This window comes from Urocitellus parryii, chromosome 7 (assembly GCF_045843805.1).
Source record: "Urocitellus parryii isolate mUroPar1 chromosome 7, mUroPar1.hap1, whole genome shotgun sequence".
In the NCBI taxonomy this organism is placed as follows: domain Eukaryota; kingdom Metazoa; phylum Chordata; class Mammalia; order Rodentia; family Sciuridae; genus Urocitellus; species Urocitellus parryii.
This window is the reverse complement of record NC_135537.1, coordinates 1872993-1885967: the sequence shown is the minus strand read 5'-3', so window position 1 is coordinate 1885967 and position 12975 is coordinate 1872993. Positions and strand designations below refer to the sequence as shown.

At 63.4% G+C, this 12975-nt stretch overlaps 1 protein-coding gene across 1 annotated transcript in view; it reads right to left on the bottom strand.

Moving 5' to 3' along the window:
- Positions 1 to 1109: 1109 nt before the first annotated feature.
- The window catches only part of LOC113192823 (maestro heat-like repeat family member 5), a 43020-nt gene continuing 31154 nt past the window's right edge, over positions 1110 to 12975 (bottom strand). Inside the window, exons 16-30 of the mRNA XM_077800766.1 lie at positions 11758 to 11893; positions 11499 to 11593; positions 10401 to 10550; positions 9685 to 9843; positions 8718 to 8858; positions 7529 to 7713; positions 7156 to 7293; positions 6679 to 6790; positions 6318 to 6461; positions 5535 to 5705; positions 4474 to 4629; positions 3493 to 3615; positions 1560 to 1662; positions 1388 to 1462; positions 1110 to 1280 (exon numbers count right to left, since the gene is read on the bottom strand). Of these exons, the coding sequence (XP_077656892.1) occupies positions 1183 to 1280; positions 1388 to 1462; positions 1560 to 1662; positions 3493 to 3615; positions 4474 to 4629; positions 5535 to 5705; positions 6318 to 6461; positions 6679 to 6790; positions 7156 to 7293; positions 7529 to 7713; positions 8718 to 8858; positions 9685 to 9843; positions 10401 to 10550; positions 11499 to 11593; positions 11758 to 11893 (1986 nt within the window). The 3' untranslated portion in view covers positions 1110 to 1182. The remainder of the gene's footprint in view (positions 1281 to 1387; positions 1463 to 1559; positions 1663 to 3492; positions 3616 to 4473; positions 4630 to 5534; positions 5706 to 6317; positions 6462 to 6678; positions 6791 to 7155; positions 7294 to 7528; positions 7714 to 8717; positions 8859 to 9684; positions 9844 to 10400; positions 10551 to 11498; positions 11594 to 11757; positions 11894 to 12975) is intronic.

Sequence of the window (12975 nt, the reverse complement as noted above, 5' to 3'; positions counted from 1 at the left end):
GGCATCCAGGCAGTGTCCTGTCCTTCTTGGCTCCTGAACTCCATGCTGTCCCCCCCTTTCCTCTTATGCCTCTGAACCTCCTCCACAGGGACATTCTCCAGCCAACCCCACCCTCGGCCTGTCCCCCCCACCCTGCCCCCAGTGGCCACACCACATCACGGCCTCGGCTCGCTCTGCACAGTGAAAACAGTCCTCCCATTCCCACTCCCCCTGCCCTCAGTGTCCCTGTCACCTAGCGCTTAGCTGGGCGGAGGGACTGGCTGGGCACCAGAGGCCCCTGCCCATCCAGGCATGACCAACAGAGACGAGGTGGCCTCAGGCCTCTGCCCTGGGCTGCTAGAAGAGCTTCTCATGGCCCAGGGCCCGGGCACGTCCTCAGCCTCCCCGGCAGGCCGGAGCCTGAGCCTCCCTTCCGTGCCTCCGAGGTTGAGCCTGGGCACTACCTTTCCCAAGAACTCCCCTCCTGGGTGACTCCTGAATGTCTGAGATCCTTCTGGAGGGCCGAGGCCGCCCCAGGACAGCAGCCCACCTGGGGCCCCATCCCCACCACTGTCACTGCACTGGCTGGCGGTGACGAGGAGCCCGAAGCGCCAGGACTGCTCAGTGTCCCTGTGCCTGGTGTGGGCAGAGGTGGTTTAGGCTTGGGGAAGGTCAGAGCCTTACAGAGGGAGGAGTGGGCGTCCACGCTGGGAGCCACAGAGCAGACAGCAGCCAAGCAGCGGGGAGGGGTGTCCCTGAAGGCTGTGCTGGCTCAGCAAGAATGGGGGCGCAGAGGCCCAGCTGGGTCACCAGAGAGGGCAACGGCTGCAGCGCCAGCGGGCGCTGGCGTGACGGACACGGACCAGGAGTGGACCTAGACAGCTCTGCCTGAGCTGGGGAGTGGCGAGAGGGGGCAGGCGGGCTGAGGACGGGCAAGGGGAGGAAAGGGCTGGCACAGATGACCCAGTCCTGGGCTCATGCTCCCCCACATCACACCCCGAAGGACAGGCATGGCAAGGCCACTGCATTCCACAGTCCCCAGTGGCGACCGCGGAGGGACAGTCTGGCCCAGCCCAGGACCTGCAATGCCTGGGGCATGGGGCCTGCCAAGCCTGAGGCCCGAACCTGCTGTCAGCATTTAATACAGAGAGAACTCAACAAGGACCAGGACGGGGCAAGCCTGGTGGCGGCTGAGGCCTGTGGTCAGGTCACATAGTGGGACAGTTCCATGACGTCTCCCATGAAGTTCAGGTAGAACCTGCGGCACATCGAGTCCGGGTCCTCCCTGAGGGTCTTCAAGCCTGTGGCAGAGACCCTGTGTCTGACTCTGAAGCTGTGTCCCCAGGGGTCCCAGTCGGCCACCCGAGGCCCTGTGCTGCCCAGCCCCGGGGCATGGGGTGTGGCTCACTTTTCTTGAGGGTTTTTATGTCACCCTTCTTCAGGTAGAAGCAGAGGTCAGCGAAGTAGTCCTGCAGCATTCCCCCTGGGACAGGCAGGGGTGGGCAGTGTCACTGGATACCAGCCTGCACCCACCCGCAGGCTCCGGCAGGGGGGCGGCCAGGGTGCAGGCGGGCACCTACCGATGAACCTCATGGCGGCCAGCTTCAGGTTCCTGTGGGGGCTGTGCAGGTAGGTCAGGGCCTGCATGAAAAACTGGTGGTAGTTGCCAAAGTTGCTCTCTATCTGGGGGAAGAGGAGTGGCTGGTGGCCAAGCTGGGCCCAGATGGCACCTGGCCTCTGTGGCCCTGTTCTGTCTGAGGCCCCCATGGCAGTACTAGCGGGCGATCACCTGCGACCCTCAGGTGGCAGGAGGGAAGCAGAGCTGAGACCCCCCGCAGGCTGCAAACACAAGAACCTTATGCTAAAATGTAGGTCTCCGATTAAATACCTAGAGCCATGTCCGTGAGTCCGTCATGTACGTGACTATTCAAGGAAGTTCACTGAGTTAGATAAGTTTTAATTTATGGGTTGACCTCCTGATAGGCAAACGTGATGTAAGCAGTGTTGCCTTTTAAGGCTTAAAAGGTGGATTTCACAAATAAGATCAGCACACTGGGTGTTAAGTAAAATAGAAATGGTCATGCAGATGCCCCTCCATGCAGGACACAGCTCCAAGATCAAAGAAACTGTCAACAAATCCCTCTTAAAATCCTTCAAGCAAGCTGAAAAGAACAATGCTTCCTGAGAGCAGGACTGGAATCGGTCCGAGGTCAGAGCCCACGCGCTGGCTGCCCTAAGCAGTGGGCCGTCTGCCCACGTGGAGGCTGAGCTCAGTGCCCACAAGGAGGACCAGCCCCAAGGACAGGCAGAGGCCAGAGACTCACCTCCAGCCCAACCAGGGCATGGCAGGCTGGAGCTACCCTGTGGACTACAGCCTCCCTAGGACAGTCCAAGGTGAGGAGGAGGGAAAGTCACCCAGGGCTCAGCAAGCAGAAGACACCCGTGCTGCAGGATGCCCAGAGGCCCCCTGATGCACAGCACCACGTCAGCAAGAGGACGGGTGGTGAGCTCCTCAGGCACTGCAGAGCTGACCGCTGAGCAGAGGCAGCTGAGCACTTTCTAAAATGACTACAGCTGCAGAAAAGGTGCACAGGACACGGTCAAGGCCCTCTGTGCTGGCCGCTGTCTGTCTCTGTGATCAGAACCCTGACAAGACACTTCAGAGGAGGAGGTCTCCATTTGGAAGATCTCGGTCCATGGGGGCGGGGGGGCTTGCTCTGGGCCTGTCGTGAGGTAGCCCAGGAGGGGCATGGGACAGGAGGGGCACAGGACAGGAGGGCACAGGACGGGAGGGGATCGGGACAGGAAGGCCTTGAGTCTGATCCTGGGCCTGGAGACCAACTGCCACCTGTCCACGCCCACCACACGCAGCCTGCTGGTAGCGCCAAGACCAGCCTGGCTGGGCAGCCTCAGATAACTGCCACTGGCTTCCCTCCTCCCACAGCTGCCCTCAGGCACGCTGGCCAGGGCTCTGCCCTGCGTCCCTGGAGGAGAGGGCGGGCGGGGCGACACAGCTGCATACCTCCTGCCTTCCCGGTCCCACAGACCCCAACCAGCCAGATCAGGGAGGCCTGAGAAGGCCTGCTGCATCTTCTGGTGACCTCGGCCTTGCCCCATACCCTGAAACTGTCATCTGGACAGCCTAGGCCACTGGGAGGACAGGAGAGGCTGGGTCAGAGATTGAACTGGCAGCTGAAAACGAGAGGGGCAGTGTTTCCTGCGCCCCTCCTGGCCCAGCTGCACCTGCAGGTAGAACCTGGGCCCTTTCTCCATCACACCTACACCGCTAGGGCCACTCCACAGTGGCTCTGGACACAGTTCAGGTACATGGTGTGACAGCTGTGTCCCCCCAGCCACTGGAGAGGACCTGGGCTCCACTGTGGACAGGGACCAAGGACACTAAACAGAAACACACAGGACAGACTCTCCACTGCTGATGGACCCCACTCAGAGGGCGGGGGTGACCAGCACAACCATCTCCTCCTCCCACCTCTGGGAGTGCCCACACCTTACCATGTAGATAAAAACATCGTTCTCGGCACCCAGTCCTCGGCCCCACGCCAACTTGCTGAACAGCTCCTTCCGGAATTCCCACTTTAGCAAGATGGCGCAGCGCAGGAAGGTGAGCTTGGTCTTCTGTGGGCAGAGCAGGTGGGTCACCCCAGGGTTCTCTGTCTCTGCCTCACCACATTCCTCCCAAGCAGACCTCAGGGGAGGATTCTGCAAGGATAACACCCAAGGACAAATGCACCTTGCTGGGGTGGGGAGACGGCGCCAGAGGAGGGGGCAACCACACCAGGGACCTCCACTCCCTGAGCCCTGTGGTGCCCTCTGGTGCCCTGCTCTAATTCACACGAAGCTTCAGGAGAGGCCAGTGGTCACCCTGGCTGCCAGGCCTCCTTCTTGAAGCTAGGAAGGACACAGGCTGAGCAACAGGCAGAGAGGGGCATCCAAGGAAGTCAGCTTGGGACACCCTGCCTCAGAGGAGGGGCCTGCACCGTGTGGGGAAGGAGCCTGGGCCAGGCTGTTCAGAGTCCTGAGGTGACAGTAGACAGCTTAACGCTACAGGAGTGGTCTGCAGAGAGAGCATGTGACAGATCCGGGGACTGCAGGGCTACCCTGTGGATCCTTGTGGAAACTAGATGTGGGGAACTCCTGGGGAGGGGGCTCTGGGAAAGCAGGTACCCCTGTGCAGGAATGGTGTGCACCCCTGGCCCAGGGAAGGGAGCAGGGGGACCTAAATGCTGGGCTTACTTTTGTGTGTGGGGGGGAGGGGGCTGCGGTCAGTGGAGCTCCAAAAGCCAGGACCATCTCTGGGATGCGTCCTTTCCTTTTCCCCATCTGCCTGTTCACCTGCAGGGCCAGGTGTCGCCTCTCCCGCCTCAATGGGCCCAGGATGGTGCCTACAGGGCTGAGTCCTCCAGCCCCACCAGCAGATGGGTTCTCCCCACACCTGGCTCTCCCGGCCACCACAGCCAGGCCAGGGCTGCTCACCATGACCACTTCAGGGCAGGAGTCTGCCAGGTGGAAGAGCAGGGGCACCAGGGCCTGGAAGGCAAAGGTCTTGAGCGCCTGCCGGAACTTCTTGCCACCACTGTGGATGACATCCCCGAACAGGAAGATGGCGCACCCTCGCACCTCTGCACTTACCTGGGAGACAGGAGCAAGTCTTCCACTCAGGCAGCCCCTGCACCCCCCAGTGCGGCCTCTCAGCCGCTGACCATCACCCCTCCCTCTCTGCCCATGATCTCAAGTCGCTGGTGTACGCCTCATTTTGGCTCAGGGCAGACCCACGACACCCGGGACCCCACCGACAGGCGGACCCTGGGCACCCGAGGGTAGCTCCTATTGCCCTTTCTCTGCCCCATGCTAGGTCTTCTCTGGGTTCCGTGCTCCCCTCGCCACCCCCGGACCTCCGGCAGCCTTTCATTTACTCTCCTAGATGTCCCTCCTCTGGGTTTCTTGACAACAGCGGCACACACCCCCGCCCAGGCTAGGGTCAGTCCGTCACTTCCTAGCTCCGTGACCCTAGCAAGGCTCCTTCCCTGTGCGACCTGGCGTCGCCTTTGCTGACAGCAGGTGACTACAGTCCTTGTCCCTGCACCTGCACCGAGGGGGACAGGGGCCGTGGTCCTTCCGCGCCGCCCACACCCCCAGCCCTTAGCCAGGGGCGCAAGACAGAGTCCCCGCGCCCCGCGCCCGCCCGGCTCACTCCTGGCGCTGCCCGCGCCCGCCTTTCAAACGAATGGTTCTTCTCGTCGGCCCTGGGAGGCGGGAAGCCCGAGGGCAGCGCAGCACCTGGGTCACCTGGGGCGAACGGAACGCGGTCCTCACGCAACCCCCTCCCCGGGCGGGCGGGCAGTCCGCGGGGCTGCACAGCACAGTCCGCGGGGCCGCACAGTCCGCCAGCCCCGCGCACAGCGGCATGGGCTTCTCTCATTGGTGGGCCGGAAGAGACTGCGCAGGCGCCCTGCCTGCTCCTTGCCAAGCCCGGCCCACGCGCATGCCCCGTCCCGCCCTTTGCCCCGCTCCTCCTTCCTCTCCAGTCGGCTCACGTCCTCGAAGAAGAGCCGCAGGTGCTGGGCGATCTTGAGGATGACGGCGCCCTGGTCGCCCAGGCGGTGCAGGATGTCACCCAGAATCTGCATCAGCCCCAGGGGGTCGTTGGGCTCGGGCTGCAGGAAGCTGTCCAGCAGCTCCAGCAGCCGGCTCTGGAGCAGGGCCATCTGCAAGGAGACCCACCCAGTGTCTCCAGGTTCCCCAGGTGACGCGGGTCGCCTGCTGCCGGCCGGCTGCGGTCACAGCTCTTACAGGCAGCTGGACTCCTGGCTCTCTGACCAGGGTACCTGCGCATCTCTAAACCCACCCCACCTAGCAGGGCTCTCGGGGACCGAGGAGGACAGAGTGCCTGGCTGAGACCGGCCACAGGCTCACTGGCTGCTTCGCCTACACATGGACAGGAGAATGGATAGAGTCAGGCGGTGCATCTGGGCCTCCGTCCCAGCCCTGCAGTGGTCCTACGGGAATGGACCAGTTACCCGAGGCCGAGGGCAGGAGGAGGTGGGTGGAGCACAAGGAGCTGGCAGGTGGCTGGCAGGTGGGGGCCTCCTACCTGGAAGGGGGTCAAAGGTGCTGATCTCAGAGGCCCTCTGCCTCAGAGTCCCCTGTCCTAAGCAAATACTGCCACCTTCTCCTGCTCCAGACCTGAGCCTCTGTCCCATCTACCTCTTCCCACCAGACTCTACCCTGGCAGCCCTCTTCTGGTGCCTCCTTCTCCTTGAAGTCTTCCTAGGATGGAAATGGGTGTGTCCCCAAGCTCCCCCATGCCCCCCTCTCACCTTATTGGGGTGCATGAGGGTGCTGCTGAGGGCCTGCAGGCTCATGGCCCGCACCAGCGGGTTGGGGTTTTTCAGGTTCAGGTTCATGAAGTTGACCATGGACCTCTGATTCACATGCTGGAAGACATCCGGGCTGTTGAGAAACTGAACAGGGTTGGCGCCATCAATCTACCTGTCACCTGCAACTGCCAGGTAAAGTCAGCGCCACAGCATGAGACACTGGAGTTAAACATAAGGAAGCACTTTCAGGCAGGAAGCAGATCTGGTGTATCAGACCCAAGTTAGGGTGTCTTTTATCAGAGGACAGTGTCTTTTTATCCTTGATGTGAGGAGCAGGTCAGGGTGGCTGGGAGAAGCTGACCTCTGAGATGATGAGGATAGCCACAAGGTTGTCTCGCTCCTCACTGTTCTTCAGAAAGATGATGGCTTGCCCCAGGATGGCCTTGACCTCACAGTCATAGTGGGACATAGCTCTGTCCAAGGGAAGAGGCAGACGTGATCCCCGAGTGCCAGGCCCAGATGGGTGGGGGGAGGGACAGGCAACCCCCACCCACGCAGACTTTTCCCCTGGCTGGTAGCTAACTTTCACCTGCCGCATCACATCTGCCTGCTGCCTGAAAGTGCTTCCTTTTGTCTAACTCCAGAGTCTCCTGCTGTGCTGCTGACTGTACCTGGTAGCTGTGTTTGGTGGGTAGATTGATGGTGCCCACGCTACTCAGCCCAGACATCTTCCAGCACAAGTCCAGAGTGCAGGGTCCGGTGTGGGGTGTGGCCTGAGCCTGGGCTGCTGACTTCCAGCTCCTTCCAGGCAGAAGAGGGCACCCAGCTTGGGACCTACCTGGCCAAGAGGGTCACTCCCTGGGGGTAGGTCTCCAGGCACTCCAGGCACTCCCAGCCGTTGAGCAGCTTGACGTGGGCAAACACCTCCCAGTAGTTCGTGGTCCAGAAGAGGCCCTTCAGCGCTTCCAGGCAGGTCCTGGAGTGGTGCCCAGGCGGGAGGGTCCCCTGGGGCCTGGGCAGGCTGCCACCTCCTGGACTCCCCGTGGCTCAAGATTGTCACTGCTCTTGGTTGCCCCCTGCCCGCAGAGCCGAGCTCATTCCTTCCTGGATCCTGAGCGTCCAGCCCCACTAGTGCCCACCAGGGACTCCTGTGAGTGTGAGGCAGGGGCCAGGGAGTCCTGAGAAGGGGCTGGGCCCAGCCCGCGGCTCACCTGCAGGGCCCGAGGGGCTTGTCGTCCAGGATGTCCTCCTGGTAGTCTGACATGCCCTCCACCATGCCCAGCTCCAGCAGGTAGTGCAGCTGCGTGAGCAGGCCCATGAGCACCCCTGCGAAGGCCCAGCGGACCGTGCCCCTGTACTCCTGGGTGTACAGCAGCTCGTAAATGGTGTTGAGGGCCTGCAGCAGGCGACAGGGGGCAGTGAGTGGGGGAGGGCAGGCCACTCTGTCTGCAGCCCCAGCCGTCCACCTGCCCGGCCCAGGGCATGGAGCAGCTGCCCGTGGCTGCTTCTGGCTGCACCCCCACACTGCAGCAGCCTGAGGCCGGAGCAGGCGCCCTTCGACGGCAGGGCTTCGCTGGGCCCCGAGGCCCCGCCTGGCCTCTGCACCCTGGGCCTCCTCCCTGGCCCCAGCTTGCCTCCACCCTCTAGTGACCTGCCTGCTTTGTCCAGGTGCCCTTAGCGTGGCAGTCCTTTCCAGAGCACCCCCTTGGTGAAGGCCACCCCTAGTCCTGCTGGCTTCCTGGCCCTGGCTCCGGCAGCCATCCCTGTGCAGCCCCATGTTCCCAGTGTGGGACTGTGAATGGCCCCATCTGTCCCCTGAAGTTCTCTAGTCAGCCCTATGGCCGTGGAACCCCTGCCCTGCCCTGCCCTATCCTTGAGGGCAGTGTAGCCCACCGCTCCTGCCCCACCCCGGGTCCTCTCAAGGGCAGATCAACTGGTCACTCCTGAGCCAAACCCTTGTGACTTCCAGTGGCTCTTGCAGGAGAGCTCTGGGGCTGGCTGTCATCCCTTACCTACAGCTGGGGGGCACTGGGACCTCCCTCGCCACACTGTCCTCCCAGGCCTCCCCCTGATCCCTCTATCACGGTGGCAGGCAGGCACAGGGTGTGGGCCCTGGCAGTCCTGGGCAGCCAGGCCCTCCCCTGCTGTCCCCTAGGCGCTCCCTGGGAACACCTGCTCTGAGTGCTCAGGACTTTCCTGGCAGAATGGACAGGGTGGGGCATGCCCACGGAGAACCAGTGCCAGGCAGCAGCCAGGCCCTGGCAGGGGCACCTGGGGTCACCAAGGGCACGGGGCAGGGACTCCTGTGAGAAGGTGGGGCACTCGGCCCCTCACAGGTCACGGTGCTCTGCCCACTCCTGCAGTCACCAGGGCCCCGCGGGCCGGGGCGGAGGCGCTCACCTTCAGGCAGACCAGCTGGGCCTGGCGGGTGGGCTGGATGAACTCCCTGGAGGGCCGCAGCTTCAGCTTCATGTAGAGGATCGTCATGACCTTGCGGGCCAGCTGCTGGTTGGTAGCCAGGGTCCTCCACAGGAACAGGATCTTCCTGGGGAGACAGCGACCCAAGCCACTGCAGGCCACACGGGGCACCTGGGCTTTGCTGCCTGAGGGCCCAGAGGCACCTGGGGGGCCTTCCTGGAAGGCCCCGATCTGCCTGTCCACGGGACAGCTTGCCGGGTTCCTGAAGTGGACACAGCCAGCCCTCAGGAGTGGTGACAGGTGGGCTCTGAGCACAAGTGAGCTTTGCCTGACATCTGGGCTCGCCCCCCCCCCCCCCGGCACCCCGCCCCCAGCTCCAAGCTGGCAGCCGCCATCCTCAACCTGCCTCACCTCTTAGCAAGCGAGAAGCTGGGGTGGGGGGGGGGACAGGAGCACAGGACGCGCAGCCGGCTGAGCTGCCTGGGCTGCCTGTCAAAGGCTGGGTGCCCTGGGACAGGCCAAGGTCCCCAGCGCCCTCAGACTGCAAAGTGCTGCACATCCCAAGAGGTTTGCACTAGCTTCTGACCCCACAGGGCTGGCAGGTTGGAGGCGGCCTTCCTAACAAGAGCCCTGTGGTCCAGTGATGACCCAGGAGGAGCCAGCCAGGGGCTCGGGACCACCAGACCCTGTGTCTTCAGAGCACCGGGTGGGCCTCCAGGGCGCTCTGAGCCGGAAGGACCTTCCAAGGTGAAGGCCCTTCCTGGACTGCGAGCCCAGGGCATCTGCAGGCCCCGGCCAGCTGGGCCCCGGGAGCAGGCACCCGGCAGGAGCCGTGCTGACCATGCTGCTTCAGCATGAGGCTGGCCTGGGGCCTGGGGCAGCTGTGGCTGGAGGGCAGGCAGCGGGTGGCCAGATGGCGTCCATCTGGGGTTTGTGGGCTCGGGCAGACCCACCTCTCGAAGGGGTGGCTCAGGGACAGGGTCACCTCCACCACCTCCTGGGTGTGCTGGTTTCCCAGAGCTGCGATGGCCTTCATCATGGTCTTGTAGACGTTCTTGAAGCGGATGCCTGGCAGCTCCTGGAGCAGGCTGTGCAGGATCTCGGCCACCTGCAGGGGGGGCCAGTCCACTGCCAGTCCGCAGTGGGGCCCCTGTGAGTCCCGGGGTGGGACCCAGCTCCGCGGCTCACAGCACCGCCTGCCCCTTTGCACACCTGAGCTCCACTCCTTGGGGGCGGGGGAGTGGGAGGACAGGCGGTGGGGGACCAGTGTGGCTGACGCAGGGGGTGCCCGAGCAGGGGGGCCTGGCAGCCCCTTGGACAAGAGTGTGTGTGAGCCCTGGGTCAAGCTGGCCTCCCCAGACTGAAGGGCAGCTAGAGCTGCAGCCACCTACAGACGGACACCAGGGGACCCACGACCCCCAGGGCAGTGGCAGGGTCCACCTGCTGGGGCACAGGACAGGAGCAGGGCTGCCAGAGGCCACCACAGGGCCTGGTGCACCGCTGCAGAGAGGGGGTCTGTGGTGGAGAAGAGGTGTGGCCTTGGGCGTGTGCACACACAGCTCTGGGAAGGTGGCCTTCTGCCCCCCTCTGGGTCTCTGCAGGGAGGCTCCCCCCCAGCGGAGGATATGGGCCCTGTCCCCCAGAGGGGCCTGGTGCCCGCCCTACCTGCTCAGGCTTGACGCCAGCATCCTGGAAGATCATGAGGAGGAGCCTGGAGGCCAGGTCGCAGCGCAGGTGGCTGTGACTGTGGAGGCCGTGCAGCAGTGTCAGGACCAGCTGCGTGTGCTGGGCCACCGTCAGGTCCTTGCGAAAGGCCTGGTGAGGGAGGGGCTCTCCTCAGCCCCAGCCTGACTAGGGAGGAGCCAGGCCCCCTCCAGGAGGAAAGAGCGCCCTGTGAACCTGCCCACAAACGTCACACACACAGACCTGCCGCGGGCACAGACCTGCCGCCGGCCAGCACGGTGGCCACAGCGCCCAGCTGCCTCTGGGCTGGAGAATTGCCCTAGGCACAACAGGAGCAAGCAGCCTTGCTGGCCGGCTCCGCAGCTGGTGACTGGCTGCCCTGCCCACGTGCAGTCCCTGGACCGCCTGCTGCCAGCGCCTCCCTTGCCATGTCCCACTCCCTCCCCTGCTCGTGCTGAGAAAATGTCCTAGTGAATCCTGCACCAGGTTCCCCTGCCCCGTCCCCTGGAGGGGCTCGGCCAGTGCACTTCTCAGGGAGCCACCCTGCCACCACCACTGCAGCATCCTGTTCTGGGAGCAGAGGGACCTCAAGCCCCAGGACCCTCACTTGGAAGGTGGGATAGCACGCCCAGGGCAGCCCAGCCGCCGGGGCAGAGCTTGGCTTGGGGCCAGGGACAACGGACGGGCAGGGCCTGCGGAGGGTGAGCCAGGCGAGGGAGCAGGAACCTGGCTTGCACGGGCTGGAAGGGCAGTGCCAGGCCATGTGTCCCAGCCAGGCAGGCGGGGCTGCCACCCTGGGAAGTTCTGGAGAGAGGCCCGGCAGACACCAGTGACAGTGCTTCCTGTCAGACCAGAAGGTGAGGGCTGAGGCGGGGACTGTCCTTGGAAAAGGCACGGTCGGGGCCCTCGTCCTGGCCCTGCCTACAGTGCTCCCGACTGCACAGGTCGCCCAGGACCCCCGGGCCTGCCTGTCGGTACAGGGGGCTGGGGAAGGTGCGGCCAGGCAAGCTCCAGCTCTCAGGAAGCCTGGGCCATGGTGGGGAGCGTGGCGAGGGCTGGCCCCGCGCAGCCTGGGCTCACCTTCACCATGTGGCCAAGCTTCATCTCCCATTCCTTGGAGACCTTGACCTCGAAGTGCTTGGCCTTGTTCCAGGGCATGAATTCCAGCGCCCTCCCTGAGTGAGACTCAGGTTCAGGGGAACCGCTGGCCTGGGGGACAGCACCCCCCCTCCCCAGCCCTGTTTCCAACTCACAGACCAGGCCTGAGTCTGAGAAGCCCCGGGGCCCCGGAGCCAGGGTGGTGGCCGGGAGCCATCCCCTCCCTCTCCTGGCGGCTCACCCTTCTGCTCCACCACCAGATGGAGGAGGAGGGAGACACACTGCTGAGAGCGGCTCCTGGTGACTTTGTCCTTGTCCCGACACAGCAGAGTCAGCAGGCCAATGTGGTGACCCAGCACGGAGGGCGTGGCCTCCTCCTGTGGAGGGGACCGGTGAGCCACATGGGCCCTCTGTGGTCTGTTCCTGCACTGCTCCCGGGGACGCCTGCCCTGGACCCACAGGAGCCTGCGCCAGCCTAGGAGTCCCCTGGCCTCTCTGACCCAGTGTCCCCATCTGGAAAGGGGACTGTTCATGATGTGTGACGGGGACTCAGAGCGTGCCTGCTGCTGCCTCCCTCTGAGCGCGCACACACACAGGTGACTGTTACACGTGGGCCACCACACGCCTGTGCCTGTGCCTGCACACACGTGTGCACATGGTACTGCTTTCTTTGGGGTTGTTTTAAAGATTTTCCTACTTCACATTGATTTTTAACAATTTTGGTTCTGATGTTCTTGGATCCGTGGGTTCATGTTTTTCATCAAGTTGGGAAGTTTTCATGTCACCTGGCCGGTCCTCCTGCCTGTCCCCCCTCCCTGCCCTGGGACTCCAGGGATTCCCGAGGTGCTCCCCATCCCTGGGGCTCTGGTCATCCTTCTCTCGTCTTTTTCTTTTCCTTTCCTGTCTATGGGGTCTCTTGTCCTGTCTTCAGATCACCGTGTTTCCCTCTTCTTCTCCAGCATCTGACCCACTGGTACAACTGACCAGCGCTTTTTCATTTCAGAGCCTGGACTTGGTTTGATGTCTCGCTGTGGCCATGTATCCCTAGATGTTCCAGATCCATTCTTTATCATGTTCATGTTGGCCTTCAGCGTTGCCCCGGGACTGGACGCTGAACACAGGCATGCTGGTTCTACCAGGGAGCTGCACCCCTGGCCCTTTTTATTTTTATTTGGAGACACTTTAAACCTACAGCCCTCCTGCTTGGGCCTTCGGAGTAGCTGGGGGACAGGCGTGTCACCAGCCCCCAGAGCCACGGGCTGTGCCATATTCCATTGGTCACTGAGGCCATATGCCCAGTTCCCATCAGGGAAGCGGTGCAGACAGTGTGGGGGGGCCCTCTTGCAGCCTTCAGCCATGGCGGGCAGAGGGCTCCTGGGTGTCCCTCTCAAGGTGCAGCCTGGAGACCCCGGGAGTTGGGGAAGTTGAGGTTCGACCTGGGGAGAGCTGCTTGTGGGGC